The 20,038-nt window shown below is 42.1% G+C and overlaps 1 protein-coding gene across 7 annotated transcripts in view; it reads left to right on the top strand.

Annotated features, from left to right (window-relative positions):
- CFAP251 (cilia and flagella associated protein 251) overlaps positions 1-20,038 on the top strand; it is a 60,603-nt gene that overhangs the window by 30,343 nt on the left and 10,222 nt on the right. For 4 of the 7 annotated variants that reach the window (XR_012125841.1, XM_073223569.1, XM_073223571.1 and 1 more), the window contains 7 exons: positions 119-270; positions 1,404-1,577; positions 3,301-3,485; positions 8,519-8,633; positions 9,265-9,428; positions 13,532-13,622; positions 13,820-13,963. Coding sequence is in view for 5 of the 7 variants with exons in the window: in XM_073223569.1 (XP_073079670.1) it covers positions 119-270; positions 1,404-1,577; positions 3,301-3,485; positions 8,519-8,633; positions 9,265-9,428; positions 13,532-13,622; positions 13,820-13,963 (1,025 nt within the window). In the remaining 2 variants the exon portion in view is untranslated. The remainder of the gene's footprint in view (positions 1-118; positions 271-1,403; positions 1,578-3,300; positions 3,486-8,518; positions 8,634-9,264; positions 9,429-13,531; positions 13,623-13,819; positions 13,964-20,038) is intronic. The other 3 variants (XR_012125842.1, XM_073223572.1, XM_073223570.1) reach the window with 2 other exon arrangements.

Below are 20,038 nucleotides of genomic sequence, written 5' to 3'. Positions count from 1 at the left end.
CTTGTCTGTCATGTTCATTGCTGTCTCCTTGGCACCCGCAACAAGGCCTGGCATGGAGTTGATGTTTCTTGAATGATGAAGTCCCTTTCCATCACTGTTCTCTGGCTTGTGATTTTAGGGGCCCTTCTTGGAGCTGGCTTCACAGAGGGGACAGTTTATATTCTTGATGCAATGTCCTTAGAAAATGAAATCCCAGAGCCTTTCAAATATTCCAGAACCAATGTGACACATATCAGCTTCTCCCATGACTCCCAGTATATGGCAACTGCTGTAAGTATTGTCACTGAGTATGCCCAGTGGTTAGCAACCTTATTTGAAACCAAAAGACAGGCTGCTGGAAATGGGAGAGACTGCTGAGGGTGTGGGCTTTCTTCTGGGGTCATGAAAATGCTCTGAAATTGTGGTTATGGATGCCAGGTCTGTGAAAATGCCAAAAACTAGTGAATTACTCCCTTAAAATGGCTGAATTGTATGGTATGTGAATTACATCTCACTCAAGCTGCTTTTAAAAGAGAAAGGGGAGGGGTGGGAAAGGACTTTGGCCTGAGAACAAGACCAGGGCCTGGCACTTCCAAACTCGGATTCTGCTACTTGACGGTTCACTTTGGTTTGTTAGTTTTTTGGAACCTTTTCCCTGCATCCATTCTTTAATCTTTCCCTTTGATTTTTGACAAGATGACATTCTCATTTATCTCAAAGCAAAGTCTTCCACCAGTGTTCTGCACTCTGTTCCTCCCGGTGTGACTAGGGCTCTTCATCTCAGTGAAGACTTTCTCAGACCTCCCCGCTGTGCTCGCTGCCGGCTCTCGTGGTCTGCAGTGTGCTCATCCTGCCTCGATGCTGGGGATGGCGGTAGCAGCGGGCTTCACTAAACCTCTGCTCTCCACCTCCACCGGGGTGCAGCCTCTCCTCTGGGCTGTGCACACAACACTTTGGGAGGCCCAAAGCCAGCCCTCAGGGGTCCCATCCATCAGGACATGGATTGAGATGCCCCCTGTCCCCTCAGGCTGGTCTCTCTCACTCTCTGACCCATTTCACTCTCAGCATTTACGCTTTTTAAAAAATTATACCTTTTTAATTTTGTGTAACTAGATAAAGAGAAGGAAGGACAAAGGCAAAAAAAGTCAGCATTTCAGTTTCCACAGAACATGAGGTGGGTACTAGGAAGGAGAGAAAGACCATAGTGTCAGATAAATATTCTCCCCCACTACCTTTGTGAGCCATCTGTCTTTAACCTTAGTTTCTCATCTGTAAAATGGGTATTATTTTACTAATTGTTCTGATAGACTAAGATTCCTTTTTGGATAAAGTATTCTAAAGGCAAAATTAATATGAAAACAAGATGAACATTTTTAAGTCCAAATTTAAAAAGGAATGACTTCTAGTCTTTTGCTCATATTCAGGATGTAAATTTTACTGTGGCCGTTTACATGGTGAAAGTAAAAAATGGACAAAGGGTCTGGGAATACCTGGCAAGGCTTCGTTCTCATCGCAAAAGCATTCGAAGTCTCCTGTTTGGGGTCCATCTGGACAGCAATGAGCCTAGGCTGCTGAGCCTTGGAAGAGACAGACTCCTGGTGAGCCGTATAGTGTCTGTTTACCTGGCTTCCAGGACTATGTTTGTCTCATTCTTGTTCCGTCCCTCATGTCTGGCACAGAACTGGGCCCACAGTCTGTGTGTTTGCTAGGGGAAATGAATGTGCAGTAAGGTGGTGTAAGCCTCTCAGGGTCCATTCTATGCCTTCATGTGCTGTGATGTGGTATGGGGACTTGTGTCCTAAGTGAAGAGGCTTCTGGGAGGAGGCATGGCAGGCATCAGGGCAGTGGTGTTCCCCACAGCCTGGGCAACTCAGCCACCCTCAACTCTCAGTGTACATCTGAAAAGCCAACACTCCTGACACTTTCTGTGTGTTCAGAGGTCGGGGCCAGGCTGTCACCTAAATATGACAACTGTTAGAGTATGTGAGATAAGAGGGAATGGTAGCAATGTCACACCATCCAGACAAAAGGATTCAAAGTCAACCAATCTATGTGCAGATGGTCCCCAACTTAACTATGGTTCTACTTCATGTAGAATTTTTTACTTCATGATGGTGGGAAAGTAATACACATTCACTAGAAACCATGCTTGGAAGTTTGATTTGTATCTTTTCCTGGGCTAGTGACATGTGGTCCGATCCCCTCTGTGATGCTGGGCAGGGCAGTGAGCCGAGGCTCCCAGTCAGTCACTGACCCGGAGGATCAACCACCGGCATGACGACAGCTGTCCTGTATCTATATGGCTGTTCTGGTTTTCACTTTCAGTACAGCATTCAGTATATTAAACGAGCTATTTGGCGCCTTACTATCAAATAGGCTCCGTGTTAGCTGATTTTGCCCAACTGCAGGCCTCTGTAGGTGTTCTGAGTGCATTTAAAATAAGCTAGGTTAAGCTGCGATCATCAGTAGGTTAGGCGTATTAAATGCATTTTTGACTTCGGTTATTTTCAACTTTCTATGTCTTTATCAGATCTTTGCCTGTCTGACTGTCTGCCTGTCTATCATCTATCTATCTATCTATCTATCTATCTATCTATCTATCTATCTATCTATCTATCTATCTATCTGTCTGTCTGTCTGTCTGTCTGTCTGTCTATCTATCTATCTATCTATCTATCTATCTATCTATCTATCTATCTATCTATCTATCTATCTATCTATCTAAACTTTCTCCCTCCATCTTTCTTTCCCTCCCCCACCCCTCTTCCATCCTTATCTCCCTTTCCTTCCTTTATTCTATCTGTCCATCCATCTGTCCATCCTTGTCAGGCCACTAAAACCTTCTATGGGTGAAATTCAGCAGGCTGCTAATTTGTGACTGTCAAGTGCTAGGATTTAGGTTTGAATTAGTTCCTCAAAGTGTTCCCAAAACAATGGGATAAGCAGTACAACTTAATTGTAAGAATTCAGGTTTTGGAATCAGTTGGACCAAAATTTGAATTCGCACCCTGCCACTTCTTGACTGTGTGACCTTGAGCAATCACTAAACCTCTCTGAACATCTGTTTTCTCATCTGTAAAATGGGTACAAGAGTACTGCTTTGGAGGGGAGTTGTGAGAATTAAATGGCATCATGGTTTTAGAGCACTTTGCTCATCGTCTTTGCTCGTAAGGAATACTCTGTAATGGTAGCTTACTAAGTGTAAGGGTCTAGGCCAAGTCTTCTCTTAGGAGGCCTGATACTGTCTCCTCCAGAATAGGCTTGTTGGTTTGATTTCATTTTGCTCAGTCCTCATGTATGTCCATCTGGAATCCCCTGTAGATTGAATATAATCTTCTCAAGAGCTGCAAAGACCACTTGGAAGTCCTGGACATTCACCGAACTGACCAGGGCAGCTACCCCACCTGTATGGTCTGGTATCCCCCACTCACCAAGGAACTCTTCCTGCTAGTTTGCAACAGTGGCTACAAAGTAAAACTTTTTAATTCTACCACAAAAATGTGCAGGTAAGCACTGGAGCTTCCCACTGATGTACATGAAACAACTTCACAGCTTTTGGCTTGTTTCAAGTCACAATTTAAGGACCTGCAAGCAGCTTGGCCACTATTACTATCACTTACTTTGCAGAAGAGGAAACTGAGGCACAGATAAGGTTAGTAATTCTCACCCAATGTCACATGGCTAGGAAGTGCCAGAGGCAGGATTCAAGCCCAGAGCCCTTGCTTCTGAGCCCAGCACTGCACAGAGATAAGGTACCCAAGGGCTCAGTGCCTGAGAATCACTGAAGGAGCTAGTAAGTGGCTGATGCTCTAAAAAAATCAACTGTTTTCCCTAATGAATAAAAACAGGTGTTCTTACTTGAATACTACTGATTGTTTGAATTTATCTTACTGTTGGTTCTTAAAGGAGTTTTTAAGTTCACCTGGTAGCATTCGTGTGTTTACTTAAGTATTTACTGAGCCCCTACATGAGCCAGGCACTGTTCTAGGTGCTGAAGGCCGGGATGAGAACAAAACAAAGTTTCTGTCTCAGGGAATTTGATTTTGGTTGGGGAGAGGAGTTCCTGGGAAAGATTGGCTGGAGATTCACATTTGAGGTCAAGAGCACGTGGTGTTTTAGTGCCATGAAATGAGAAGATTCCAAAGGGGAAAGGTAGAGAAGAGGCCAGAGGGCCATGCCTAGGGCATCCAAAGTTTAGCATCTTAGAGCTGCAGCCCCTTATCCTGAGATAGGTCTATATCTGTGGGGTGGCCCCAGGGCTTGCTCCTCAAGATAAATGCTGATTATGGTCCACTGTCTCTGTGCGTGCACTGAGCATCCCATTTTATCCTCATCAACCCCGCAAAGTATTATACTTCAAGGTTCAGAGAGACGATGAAACTTGCCCAAGGTCAGAAAGCTTGGTCAGGCAGCCAGCCTGACCCTTGACCCTTGAGTCTAGCTCTGACTCTGTCCTCTACTTGGCACTACGGGGCCCTGATACAGCCCTGGATTTGGGATCCTGCCTAGTCAGCTCCAGAGGGCAGCCTCTTTCCACCTGTTGGCTGCCGCGTGGGTACTTTGTGATCCAACCTGCAAAGAGGCAGTTAGAAAACTGTCCAACAGCAGCTGGCCCCACCCTTGAGGAAGATCATTTTTTTTGAAGTGTATCTCAGTAAGATAGGTCCTCAAAAGGCCAGGGTCACCCAGGATTTTTTTTTTAAACAGTTCCTGAGGGCACAAGGAAAAATGACTGAGAAATACCATGCCATTTGGCAGGAACAGGAGAGAAATTGAGCAAAAATTTTTAAACTAGTAAAACACTGGGAAGGAGACATTGAAAGAAATACATAAAAAGGAGTTTTAAGAAGATCTTGGTGTCTTCATGCATCATCTGTAATGGACACAAATTTTTTGGACAAAGAATATCTCATAGATATGCCCAGTCCTGAGAAAATCTGAGTTTGCTGAGCAGGTAGATTGGGGCTCTTAGTTCCTGCTAACAGTTACTAACCAGAGACCTAGGGCATACAGTTAGGAGTTTTTCCTATTAAAGATCAGTCAGAAACTAGCATAAAGCATCTTTTAAAACAAATAAGGTGAAATTTATCATGGTAAAATTCACATAACATGAAATTATTTTAAAGGAAACAATTCAGTAACCTCTAGTCTATTCACAACGTTGTGCAACCATCACCTCTGTCTAGGACTGAAACATTTCCATCATTCCAGAGTAAAAGCCCTGTGCATAAAGCATCTTTTAAGTTACAGGAATAATAAAGCCTCATAACCACAACTTAAGGGGGAAAGTATTGCCTTTTCATAACAAATCCAAAAGAATTTTAAAATGCATTTTAAAATATTCAAAAGAACATGAAAAGGCAATGCACAGAAAAAGACCAATAAACCTGTGAGCAGATGCTCTCTAGCGTATCAAAGATGCAAATGAAAACAGGACATTCTTCACAAATCAGATTAGCAAAGATAAAAATGATCGATAGTGCCTGGAATTGGCAAGGGCATAGAGAGCAGGCACTCTCACTGGCTGCTGGGGCAAGTATAAATCGGGGTGACCTTTTGGGAGAGCAATTTGTTACCCTCTATTAAATTTGACTGTATCTTCTGACTTCTAGGAATGTAGCCCACAGAAGTACTCACACAGTATGCTAAGACATAAGTAAAAGAATGTCTTGCTTGAAAATGTTTTTTAAAAATGGAAATCCAGATGTCCATTAATAGGGGATTAGGTAAATGATGGCCTGTCAGTACACTGAAACAGGATGCTGCTTTTAGAAAAGAAAAAAAGGGAAAGATAGCTCCCTGTGTAGTAACATGGAAACAGCTCCAAGACATAATAAGAACTAAAGCAAATTTCCAAATAAGCATGAATACATTTTCTTATAAAATTATAATTATATATATCAGAATATATATAAAAGAAATTCTTGAGTCATATGTACCAAACTGTTACCCTCGAGTATCTTGTGATAAAGGCTGTGGCAATGTAGAGTTATAGGTAGATTTTCTGCTCTATGTATGTCTAAATGTTTGAAAATTTGCACTGTGAATATGTAATACTTTTTAATTAGAAGAAAACTTTTCAATTAGGAGAAAAATACTAATTTTATGAAATTGTTAGATAGGTTTAACAATGTGAGATAATAATATAGCTCCTACTATGTGCCAGAAACTGAGTGTTTTATATATATATATTAAAAGGCTTATTTAAGGCTTTCCACAGTCTTATGGGGTTAAGTACAGTTGACCCTGGAACAATATAGGTGTGAACTGCACAGGTCCACTTATAAGTGGATTTTTTTCAATAAATATTTGGAATTTTTCTTTTTGAGATTTACAACAATTTGAAGAAACATTTTCTCTAGCTTACTTTCTTGTAAGATTATAGTATAAATACATATAACGTACAAAATATGTTAATCAATCATATATTATCGGTAAGGCTTCTGGTCAACAGTAGGCTATTAGTAGTTAAGTTTTGGGGGAATCAAAAGTTCCAGGTAGATTTTTGGCCACCCTTGGGGATGTCACCCATAACCCCCTCATTCTTCAAGGTCAATGGTGTTGTCATTGTCCCTATTTTATGGTGAGGAACCTAAGGCACATAGAGGTTGACTAGCTTGACCTTGGGTATTTTGGTTTTTTTTTTTAACTTGTTTATAATGTGAATTAAGATACAATTCACATACATGAATTTTACACCTTTTCAGTAGTTTCTACTATATCCACAAAACTGTGAATCATCACTGTCTAATAAGAACATTTTCATTACCCCAAAAAGAAATCCCATACCTATCAACAGTCACTCCCCATTCCCTTCCTTCCCTCCCCCAGCCTTCTGCCCCACCCTTGACAAACTACCAATCTACTTTCTATTGCTATGGATTTGTCTATTCTAGATATTTTATATATGTGGAATCATGTAATATGTGACTTTCTAAGTTTGGCTTCTTTCACTTAGCATAATATTTTCAAGGTACATCTGTGCTGTAGCGTATGTCAGTACTGTATTCATCTTTATGGCTGAATCGTGTCTATTGTAGAGATACACCACATTTTGTTTACCCAGTCATCAGTTGTTGGACATTCAGGTTGTCTCTGCTTTTTGGCTATTCTGAACTTTCATGTATAGGTTTCTGTGTGGACATATTTCATTTCTCTTGGATATAGATCTAGGAGTGGAATTGCTGGGTCATATGGTAACTATGTTTAACCATTTGAGGAATCACCATACTGTTTTCCAAAGCAGCTGTATCACTTTATATCCCTACCAGCAGTGTATGAAGGTTCCAATTTCTCCACAACTTGCCCTGAATTTTTAAGGGTGAGAGCTGGGATTCAAATCAGAGTCTGTCCTCTGTCCACTCAATGATATTTGGGGAAGGTCCCTAAACATTTCTACTCAAATGATTAGATGACGGTGACATAACTAACTGGTACATTGTCTACCAATTGGTCATGTCAGTATTTTTAACATTTCACATAATTCTCTGTGCATATGAACCCAAGCATGGGTCATCTGAGTGACACCTCCTGTGACATCCTGCAGCCTGGTGACCAAGTGTGCCCTCAGAACTTACCCAAATCTCAGTCATTTCTGTGTGCCCCACAGGTGTGCCTTGCACAGAGAGAAAGGTGTTTAGTGTATTTGCTCTTCATTTTTTCAGAGCACATACATGTAGCATGTCCTGCTGCCACCAGACATGGGCTGGGTGCAGGGGACATGGAGAAAACACATCCAGACAATGAGGGTCTTATAAGATGACGTTGTTCCTGGCTTTCACATATGGGCAGGTCCAGGTGTGTGGGATGTGATATATATTTGATTTTGTGGGCTCTCTTTAAAGTAAAAGGTACATAATTAAGAATAAAAAGTGGCCCAGGCCCCTTCTGGCCTCAGAAGGTGCCTGAGTGAGGGTCCAGAAGCTCAAGTTTGCTAGCTTCAGGGAATACCCAGGTCCGGGCTTTGGGGAATGTTAGTAGCCTCATCTCAGGTTAGATTCCTAATTAGTGTAATAGAGTCTGACTTAAAGAAGTCTGACTGTTGGAGGGATACAGTTCATTACAATGTGATTCTCAGGTCGCGGTTTGGAGCTCTGCGTGCTGCACTTAGGCCTGGATGTCACATGTGCGGCACCTCACCTCATCTTGTGGCCTACCACCTGGGAGGGGGTGTTTTGTTGCATTCTACCAATGTATGTCACTTCCTCGCAGCGTTTTTCCCTTCCCTTGGTCCTGTACACATTCTCAGGGCATAATGTTCCCTTCTCTCAGATGTCAAGAAGGAAAGTCAGAGCCTCAGATGCAAAAAGCATTCTTCACAATCAGTTTCCCTGAAACATTTACTCTTTGGAGCTGTTGCCCCTTATTTGCGGCAGCTGTTAGCAGTGGTTGAGAGAAAGGTTCTTAGAGGCAGGCTTAGCTGAGTGATGAGACAGGAAATTTGTAGTTTAAAATGGATAGGGTATCTTAAAAGGTAGCTAGTCATAACACCTAAATTTAGATTTGTGGGATTAAAGAAGGTTTCTTTTGTCTCATGCAGGAAGACACTTCTTGGGCCAGTTTATGGTTCTCCCATTGAGCAGATACATATCCTCCCAGTGAAAACCACTTTGGAACTGCAGAAACGCCACTTGGTGTTTATTAATAGAGACAAGGTATTAGCCCTTTGCTCCCCCCTCTGTAAGATGGCTCTGTGTATTTTGAGCAGCAGTCAGTCCCAAGTATTAGAAAACTCAGGAATGTTTGGTTTTATAGCTAGACCCAACTACTTCCATCCTGGTTAACAGTGATACTGAAAATTGCCATTAAGAGGTGAGAATGACTCTTAGGAGACATTCTAAGCAGAATTACCATATTTTCTGTGCCCCAGTGAAGACACATGGTCCACCAAAAGGTTTTTTCTTTCTGTTGTATTTACGTGGAAAAACCTTATAAAGACATACAAATTAGTTACACTTAGTTGTTTAATGAATAATCTAAATTAAAAAGCATAAAATCATAGCAGAATTATTATGGAAAACCCTGCACATTTGACTATGAAGACATGAAGAAAGCTTCCTTTCTGGGTCTTTGCTGGAACCTGGTATCTCCTACCTAAGGGACAACCCTGCAGGGTGAGTGTGAGTGAACCCCAGTCACGTGAAATATGGCTCTTGCATGCTGAGATGGTTCCAGACACACAGGTTCTTCCAGTAAACAGAACTGGAGGTCACTGTTGACTGTGCCAGGCTTAGCCTGGGGCCCCGTTATCTGAGTCTGAATTTCCAATTACATATTCCTTTCTAGGTTGGACTTCAGATTTTACCAGTTGATGGCAATCCACATAAGACATCTGCTATTGTATGTCACCCAAATGGGGTGGCTGGAATGACCCTTTCCTATGATGGCTGCTATGCCTTCACAGCAGGAGGACAAGATCGGACTGTGGTACAATGGAAAATCAACTTAAGGTACATGATGGGGCAAGAAGCTTGGCCCAATAAGCAAGGTGTCAAGTATAGACCCCTTCGTTTCACTCAGCAACGGCAGATAGGTTTTAAGCCCCAATTTGTGCCAGGCACTGTGCTAGGCCTATGGGTACAAAGATGACCAAGACTCCAGTCTTGCGTTCAGGCCACTCCCTGTGACATCCATGCATATTAATGTGCAGACAAAAGGTTCCTATTCTGTCTCAGGAACAGATGGATTTTTAGTTAAGGAAGTGAGATTCTAGCTTGCTCACCCATGACCTCTTAAAAACCTCTCACCCTGCCATCTGTAAATCTACACCAGGTCCCATGTGTGTATTGCAGAAATAGTAAGACTATTATTTGAAATAAGTGTTTTCATTCTGTTCTTCTCACCCTTTCGCCGGGAGTGGAGACTCCCCGCCCAGGGCAAGGCTGGAGGATTCCATTCTTGAGCAGTGGAGAGTGGGTTTGAGGTCAAAGTGACTGTTCGAATCTGAGCCTATGCTCTGCTGGCTGTGGGATGCAGGGCAGGTTTTTTCTCATCTCTAACCTTTAGGTTCGTCCACATTTCTAACCTTCAGTTTCCTCATCTGTGAAATGGGGGTAATAATAGGGACTTCTACAGGATTCTTGTAAAGCACCCAGCTCAGAGCTAAGGTCTCAGGAAATTAATAATTTTCTTTCTTCTCTTCTTCTGTATAAAGGCACATGCTTATGAGCTCAGGGTCTTTCTTACTTAAAGAGGGGCATATGACAATCCTCTCATGTACCCAAATTGAGTGAGCTGCCCCAAGGCAGAGCCAGTGCCTATCCTGACCACCATCTCCAAGCCCCTGCCTCTCGGTGACCCCCTGCCTGACAGTGTCACATCGAGGAGCTTTCACCTAGATAAAAACAGCTCAGAGGCACCTTCCTTTCTCAAAGAACAAACTTGATGCATGGCTCCCAGTAAAAGCATACCCCCTACCCTCTTCCAAGTACACATCTTTCTTTTATGGCAGACATGGAAACTTCTCCTCTTAACCTGAATATGAGTAAAAATAGCCAGGTAAATCTGCTTTGCAGCCACAGTGGTTTCAGATTTCAGTTGCAACTTTGACCTTCACCTTTGCCTTCACCTAAGAGCAGATTTTGGGAATTGGGGGATTTAGAAGCTAGAGGTGAGTTCTCTTAATGAAAAACACCTGCCGATCATCCTTAAAAGGAGCTGCTTGATTCCCTGTCTCCTAGCCTGTTACCTGGACATGGGGACAAGTGACACCCTGGTGGGAAAACAGAATCTTCCCTTTTTCATTTTTGTTCTTTTCTCAACCATCTTGGGATCTGGAATGACAGAGATTCAAAAAAAAAAAAGGCACCCGCTTTCCAATAGCTTTCCTGTGCCTGGCCAGAGTCCAGGCTTCTGAGAATTTCAATTTAATCTGTTGTGGGACAAAGGACCATTATAAACTAATTAGCACTTCATTGCTGCTTCTGGTGTCTTAATATGTTCAGCATTTCACTAATGGGAAGAAATGTAAAACCCTAAACAAGTAAACAAACAAAACTCCCTACTAGATCTGTGGGAGTTGTAGGGGGAAATAAAAACTATCAATCCTCTCAAGATTCCATTGTTTTAATCTGTGCACTCCCAGGTCCAAATATTATCTTTGCAGCAATTGAACTTTTCCCTAAGAGACCCCTTCCCTTCACCTACCCCCAGAGTTCATCCCACACATACTTCCCCTTCTTCCCATTTTTGCTAGCATGCTACCCTTTTCCTCTCCTTGTCTGGCTTCAGGTTTAAAATCCCCTATTACCTTTTTATGCTCAACCTCATGCCTACCTGCAATCCTGCTGCCCTGCTCCGCTAAAAGCAGAAAGGCCTGGTTTCAAATACTACTTTCCCTGTGTACTTGCTGCGTGACCTCAGGCAAGTCCCTGAACTTCTGGGTCTCAGTTCTCCATCTGCTAGATGGGAATATTATCACCAAGTTCAGAGTTGATTTGAGCGTAATGATTACCACCGTTGCTATCACTCTCCTTTTTGCTGGGAACATCTACCGGGTGCTTGCTGTGTGCTAGCACAGTGCTCACTGCTTCTCGAGCTTAGGTCATTTCTCAGAAGTATTATATGTATTTCCAGGCACATAGTAGGCTGTCAATAATGTACTTCCCTTTTGTGCCCCCAAAGACCTCCCTTTTTGTTGCAAGTGTTAGAAACCCAGCTTAAGCAGAAAGGGGAAGGCCAAGGGGATGTCAGGTAACCGCACTGCAGGAAGAGCAGGGCAGTGTACCCTGGCGCCCACTGCACTCTCTGCCCTGCTCTGTGGTGGGCTTCATTCCCTTCAGAACTGGGTTGGGTCCCCTGTGGGAACATGGCCACTGACAGGTCTCAAGTTTCACAAACTGTTGCTCTCACTGCAGAGGAATGAGTCTCCTTCTCCAGCTCTGGAGAGACAACCCCAGGACTGTCCCTCTGGCTCTGTCAGGTCAGTTAACAGTGGCCAGGAAGCTGGGATCGCAGTATAGTCCTGAGCACCAGAGGGCTGTTCCCAGAGAATCCGGAACTCCTGTGAGCCTTTCCCCAGGGCATTCATGGCAGAAACAGACTCCTCCATGTCACTCCTGGCCTTTACCTGGCCCTGCTCCAGAGCCACATGGCTAAAAGTGGCTTCACTGCCCACAGAGCCTGTGGGAGTAGGCCTGGGCCTGGGCAGGCAGCCACAGAGAGGGAGCCCTCGCAGCTGGCCACTTGCCTTCTTGATGGCTGATAGCAGAACCAAGAGCTGGAGGAGGACTGGGCCCTGCTGGAGAGAGGCCTCAGGTCCACCTGGTCCACCTGGACACCAGACCATGCTGGCCCCCACAGAACCTAACATGGCCTGCTTCTGCGGGACCCCAGCAACAGGGCCAAGACGGTTTTGTGGCTGACTCTGTTAGAGAGCTGTAGGTACGTATCAGTCCGCAGGCAACAGTACTAATAGCCTTAACCACCTGTGCTGGGCCCTCTCAGGGCCAGGCCCTGTGCTGGGGCCTCTCCCTGCATTGACTGATTCCATCCTCATGGCCGTCCCGTGAGGTAGGAACTGCTGGTGTCCCCATTATACAGACCTGGAAACTAGCTCAGAGACCTTAAATGACCTGCCTAGACAATGGAGTAAGTGGTCTTTCTGATTCATCCCCACACTTCAACAATCATCTGTCACAAGAGAAGAATGAAGGCTTGGTGTTAAATCCTGTCCATGCATTAATTTACTTCATTCCCACAACAGCCCTGTGAGGCAGACCCTACAATTATTCCCCTTTTACAGAAGAGGAAACTGAAGCCCAGGGAGGTTCAGTTACTTGACCATGATCACACTACCTGTAAGTGGCAGAACCAAGACCTACACATATCGCTTTGACTCCAGATTCTGGGTACTTAGCCACTTCCCCATTTGGTGGTCTACACTGAAGTGTGTTTTAATAACCCCACAAAGATCCTAATGACCTGATTAGCAGAAATCCAGTTAGTGGCTTGTTAATAATGATTTAATATTATTAACATTTTGTATAAGGCAACGTCAGTCTCATACAAAAAGTAGGTTTTCTTCTTTTTAAAGGGCCTATTTTTGGAAAATCTGACCCTGTGTTAGAGAGCAGAGGGTTATTTTTATCTCACTAGCATGGGTCCCTCGTGGCCTCTGCATTTTATGGAAGCAGTTAGTGTTGGCAGTCCACCTGCGCCTACCCCATTCTTTTTTCTCTGGTCACATGCCGATCTGCCGTTACAGGTAAAGCCACTCTGCTGGGGAGGATTGCGGTGGCCCTGCACAGAGCTCTCCCTCCTCCTTCCCTCAGGAGAGCCCTGTTCCCCAAAGACTGTAGACAGATTGCCAAGTGCCTGCCCTGTCACCAGCGAGAGAATATCACTGTTATTAGGCGGGTTCCCGGTACCACCAGGTTCCACACTGAAATTGAATTTTCTGTTTTCAGCTTCATTTTGGAGGGGATTTCCTTAACAAGTTTAGGAGCCCCTAATTGTATGTGCGCTGTGATGCCCCTTGGAGGCCCACAGGGGCAACCGCTGAGCTGCGATCACAGCTGAGTGAGTTCTAATGGTGATGTTTCTCTTGTTCCAGTGCCCTGGAGGCAGCAGTTTCTCTCGGGGGTGAAGACTTGACCCCATTCTATGGTCTGGTGTCTGGTGGCAGGGAAGGAAAATTCTACAGGGTAATTGTCCTCAGAGTAAACACTTCCTGGTGACATCTAGTTAAGTTTGTAAAACAAATGTGCCCAGGGCTAGCCCTCTTGCTTTCTTCCAAGTTCTTTTCCACACTGAAATCAAAAAGTACTTTCTGAAAAATGTCCTTGAGATCTTAATGGATGCTTCAGACTTCAGCCAAAATGTGTGTTGTGTTTCCATGTAGGAGCTGGAAGACTATTTTTACTATTCTCAGCTCCGTAGTCAAGGTATCGATACAATGGAGACCAGAAAGGTGTCGGAACACATTGGCCTGTCGGAGCTTCCTTTTGTCATGAGAGCAACTGGCTTTTACCCATCAGAAGAAGAGGTAGGGAGAATGGAAACAGAACAGCTGTGGGAGATGTTATTTATGAAAACGACCTCTGGGAACAATAAGTATAGGTCAAGGGAAAAATTTAGCTTTATTCTTACATTGATGAATCGGAGAGAAGGTTCTGGATGTAGCAGATGCACTACTTAGAAACAGACCTACTGTAAAAATAAGTAAGATATTCCTAAAAGATGTATTCCTTACCAAAGTTCAGTGTTGGTAAGATTGGGTTTTGGAATTAGACAGACTGCTCTTCTCTGGGTGAGGACCAGCCTCCAAGATGCAGGAGGTGATGCTGTAGGGTTCATAGGAGAAGCTGAGTAAATGGTGGCATCTGTGACTATTTCCACTGTGTAATTGTTGTTAACCTGGTCTGTGTGCATGGGGTGTCTCTGGGAGGAGGTGCTCCTCCTGGGCTGTGGGCTCAGAAGATGCTGGGGCTCCCACCAGGGACCAGAGGCACTCAGAGAAAATGTTCCTTATTGAAACTGTGGTTTAAAATGCAACCAATTGGGTTTTCTTTCCCACATGAAATTTTAACATTTTCTCACTGTAGAAAGTTTGGAAAAGATACACAAGTGAAATGAAGAAAAGAATTACTTGTGATCCCACTACACAGCCATAGCAGTTATTAGTATTTTCCTGGATTTTTAAATACTCATTTAAAAAAACTAATGGGTACTGTATTGAATATACATTTTATCCTATAGTTCAATTGATATTCTATCATATGCATTTTCCACTTATTAACAATTTTTTGAAAACATGAATTTTAAAGGAAATACCTTAATTTTATAACTTTATGATTTAGAGCTATAAAAAAGAAAATGGAAACTACTCAGAGATAACCACAGTTTACATTTTGGTGGACTTCCTTCTATTGTTTTATTTTTAAATTAAGGTATCATTGATATACACTCTTGTGAAGGTTTCACATGAAAAACATTTTGGTTACTACAATTCACGCATATTATCAAGTTTCCCCCATACCCCACTGAAGTCACTGTCCAACAGTGTAGTAAGATGTCGCAGAGTCACTACTTGTCTTCCCTGTGCTACACTGTCTTCCCTGTGAACCCCCCAACACCATGTGTACCAATCATAATACCCCTCAATCCCCTTCTCCCTCCCTGCCCACCCGCCTTCCTCCTCCCCTCCCCTTTGGTAACCACTAGTCCCTTCTTGGAGTCTCTGAGTCTGCTGCTGTTTTGTTCCTTCAGTTTTGCTTTGTTGTTATACTCCACAAATGGGTGAAATCATTTGGTACTTGTCTTTCTCTGCCTGGCTTATTTCACTGAGCATAATACCCTCTAGCTCCATCCATGTTGTTGCAAATGGTAGGATTTGTTTTCTTCTCATGGCTGAATAATATTCCATTGTGTATATGTACCACATCTTCTTTATCTATTCATCTACTGATGGACACTTAGGTTGCTTCCATTTCTTGACTATTGTAACTATTTTGAATCTGAAAAGTTGTTTTCTTCGGGTAAATTCCTAGGAATGGAATTCCTGGGTCAAATTGTATTTCTATTTTTAGTTTTTTGAGGACCCTCCATATTGCTTTCCACAATGGGTGAACTAGCTTACATTCCCACCAGCAGTGTAGGAGGGTTTCCCTTTCTCCACATCCTCACCAGCATTTGTTGTTCCTAGTCTTTTTGATGTTGGCCATCCTAAGTAATGTGAGGTGATATCTCATTGTGGTTTTAATTTCCCTGATAATTGGCGATGTGGAGCATCTTTTCATGTGCCTGTTAGCCATCTGAATTTCTTCTTTGGAGAGCTGTCTGTTCATATCCTCTGCCCATTTTTTAATTTTTTAAATCAGGTTATTTGCTTTTTGGGTGTTGAGGCATGTGAGTTCTTTATATATTTTGGATGTTAACCCTTTGTCAGATATGTCATTTACAAATATATTCTCCATACTGTAGGATGCCTTTTTGTTCTACTGATGGTGTCCTTTGCTGTACAGAAGCTTTTTAGCTTGATGTAGTCCCATTTGTTCATTTTTGCTTATGTTTCCCTTGCCCAAGGAGATGTGTTCAGGAAAAAGTTGCTCATGTTTATATTCAAGAGATTTTTGCCTATGTTTTCTTCTAAGAGTTTTATGGTTTCATGACTTACATTCAGGTCTGATCCATTTTGAGTTTACTTTTGTGTATGGGGTTGGACAATAATCCAGTTTTGTTCTCTTACATGTAGCTGTTCAGTTTTGCCAACACCAGCTGTTGAAGAGCTGTCATTTTCCCATTATATATCCATGGCTCCTTTATCATATATTAATTGACCATATATGCTTGGGTTTATATCTAGAGATATATATGTTTCTTAAACAAAGAACTGGCATTATATAGTATATGTGTGTGTATATATACATATATATATATGTCAACATTTTACAGGGTATATGGTCATATACATACATATATGTATAGACTCACATATGTATATATGACATATGTTTGTATATGTATATGTATATGTATATATCTGTATGTATAGCAACATTCTCAGTGACTGTTGTTTTGTGAGCATGGTGGTAAGAATCCAAGACAATATGCCTTTTTCCCCAGTTTTATTGAGATATAATTAATATATAACAGTATATAAGTGTAAGTGTACAGTGTAGTGATTTTGTATCTGAATATATTTCAAAATAATTGCCACAATAAGGTTACTTAGCACATATCCATCACCTCACATAGTTAAAACTTCTTTGTGTGCTGAGAACCTTTAAAATCTACTCTCTTAGCAACTTTCAAATATACAATACATTATTATTAACCATAGTCACCATGGGGTACATTATATCCCCAGCTGGGAGTTTGTACCCTCTGACCACCTTTACCCATTTTTCCCACTCTTGGCCACTACCAGTTTGTTTTCTATTTCTATGAGTTTGGGTTTTTTCTGGATTCCACATATAAATGAAATCATATAGTCTTTGTCTTTCTCTTTCTGACCTATTTCACTTAGCATAATGCCCTTAAGGTCTATCCAGGCTGTTGTAAATGTCAGAATGTCCTTTTTTTTAAATGTCTGAATAATATTCCACTGTATATGTGTGTGTGTCTGTGTGTGTATCACATATATATCACAGCTTCTATATCCATCCCCACCAACAGTGCACAGGGTTTCCTTATTTCCACATCCTCACCAGCACTTCTGTGTTTTTGATAATAGCCATTCTAACTGGTGTGAGGTGGTATCTCACTGTGGTTTTGATTTGCATTTCCCTGATGATTAGTGATGTTGAGCACCTTTTCTTGCACCTGTTGGCCATTTGAATATCATTCTCTTCAGAATAAATGTCTGTTCAAGTCTTTTGCCCATTTCTAAATCAGGCTTTGTTTTTTTGCTACTGAATTATATGAGTTCTTCGTGTATTTTGGATATTAACCCCTTATGTGGTTTGCAAATATTTTCTCCTATTTCATAGATTGCCTTTTCATTTTGTTGATTTTCTTTTGCTGCACAGAAGCATTTTAGTGTGGTGTAGGCAACATGCTTTTTAAAGGCTATGTACTAATCGAACCATTCACTGGTTGACAGACATGTAGGTTGTCTGAAGTATTTTGGCTGTCAGAGACGTAACTGTGATGAACATCTCTGTGTAGTTTTTGTACACTTCTCTAGGTATTTTCCAGAATCAGAGTCCTAGAAATGGAATTACTGGGTCAGTGAATATGAACTCTCAGGCCCTTTTAGGTATTTTTCTGCTTCCTGTAGAAGTTAGGAACTGTATTCATTGAAGGTGAGTTCAGTTGTCCCATTGGAAAAACATAATAAAGCTCAACAGCCTATCAACATCTTGCTGTTAAGTAAAGGGACCCAGAAAAGAATGTTAGTCTGCAACAAATGTTATAAAGTGACATTGAGCATTATTTACAAACACAAAAACAAAAAGAATCGCAAATGGTGGTTGTAAGGTTTCCACTCGCTGTTGGGTATGTCTCCCTCCACTGCCAAAAGGAGAGTTCCACTAAGTGCTCCACTCAATGTCTCATAAATCCCTTAGATTCCAGGGTTTTGATCCATATAAAAAATACATTTACTCTTTGGAGATGTTTTCTGAAGGCCCCTGATCCAGATGTGACCACATCAGTGTTGCGAACTTTGTAGTTGGTGAGTTAGTTTATATCTGAAACTGCACAAGGAGAACCTTTTGATCTCTTGTTTTCATGGCAGATTTATAGTGATTTTAATAAAAATGTTTTCAGGGCTTTGAAACTTTTAAACCCCGGCTTTGTCGTGGTTAATGAGACATTTCCTATTAAGATGCAGCTGTTCCTCCTCCTGCAAGAAGTTGTGTGAAGAAATCTGCCCAGCTAACAGAAGATTTTAACACTTGGTTACATAAAAGACTCAGACACCAAGATTCAAAGCAGCCCCCCAAGGCTATACATTATTTATACTTCTTTTACATCATTTTAACTGCCTTGGGGATTTGAATCCAGTCAGTGTGGTAAATTGAAGCCAAATTATACAAGAATATAACCCTCCCCAAAGAATTCCTAACCGCTCCCATCTTTTGCAGATCACCACTGTACTTAGGCAGAAAATAGCCAAAGTGTGGCTGGGGAAGGGGGTCTGCTCCTAAAAACCTTCATGTTTTAAATGAAAGATTAGCAATGTTTACAGCATTATAGAAGGAACCAAAAATTTAGGTGTCACACTTTCTATAGCTGATTTCACATAGGACAAAGTGTCATCCTCTACTTTTCAATATTTTCCTCAGGGACTTTAGGATATCATGTCAGTGCAGGGCCCATGCAGCACATGTGTTCCCTCGTCACTTGTGGCTCCGTTTCTACTTAGCTTGCAGAGCACTATATAATCTTGATAGGTTTTTGCAGTGAATTAACAGTAATACAACCACTTAGTTCTAAAAATGTAAGGAAAATCCTAGCAGAGATGTATGTGCCCAGCAAATGCTGACATAGTGGACACTCAGCAAATGCTGGTTGAATGAATAAATGACTGAATAAATGACTCCAAAGACAAAGAGGGAAACAGAGCCCTGGCATTGTTACTTGATCTCAGAGTAACTAACTTAGTGGTGCTAAGGTGTTTGATTATATTTAGGAGCTTTAGCAGTGCTTAGGAGTGTTTATAGGAAATAACCAATAGCTTACTTTTTAAATGTGTGTTTCTTTGGACCTAGCAAATCTACCTTTAGGAGTGTATCCTATAGAGAAACTCACACACATGTACAGTGATGTGCCTACAGGGGGGACCATTACTGCAGCAGAGTTTATAAGGGTGAAAATTAAAACAACCCAACATGCATTGATGGGAGATGGGATAAATAAAATAAGGCACACCTACACCTTTAAAACATGAAACTGACCTATGTTTCTTGATCAGAAAGAATGTGCAAGATTTGTAATTAAAGGATAAAACACAAGTTGCTAAATGTAGTAAACATGATCTCAGCTTTATTAACAATAATATATATGTATATACACATTAGCATATGCCCAGCAAAACTGTGAAAGAATATGTTCCAAACCCTTTAGGACACTGATTTCTGAGGGATCGGATTTGGGAGAACTTCTACTTCCTACTTTCTCAATAATGCTGTGTCGGCTGGGGCCTCTGGTCCATGTCAGTTGGAGTTTTGGGGCTGCCCTGGTGACTCGAGCTCTCCTGGTCTGGGATTGCTGACGTGTGCCTGTACAGACTCTCCACGCAAATCATTCTGGACCTGACACTCACCTCCTCCTTCAGTTTCCACTGAAACAGAAAGCCCATCCATGCAAGACAACTTTCTTGAAATTCTGGGAATCACCGGAAAGGCTCACACATAACCGCATTTCACAGCAATTTACCTAAAACTGCTTCTAGACCTTCTTCCCAGTTCCAATGACCACTGCCACAGGGGCTTCCGCAACATGCATCACTAGGTGCTGCGCTTCACGCTCTCTCCTGGGGGACCCTGGAGCCCCACATTATTCTCCTCTGCTGGACGTCTGGTTCTTCTTTGCTTCTATTTCCAAACCTGCAGTATAAGCCTATATGAAGGATCTATAAATGAACAACTTCCCTTTCAGTGACATCCACCTGGAA

Source organism: Manis javanica, chromosome 15 (assembly GCF_040802235.1).
Source record: "Manis javanica isolate MJ-LG chromosome 15, MJ_LKY, whole genome shotgun sequence".
NCBI classification, from domain to species: Eukaryota; Metazoa; Chordata; class Mammalia; order Pholidota; family Manidae; genus Manis; species Manis javanica.
Note: the sequence above shows the minus strand (reverse complement) of the source record. Positions and strands in the feature narration are given on the sequence as shown.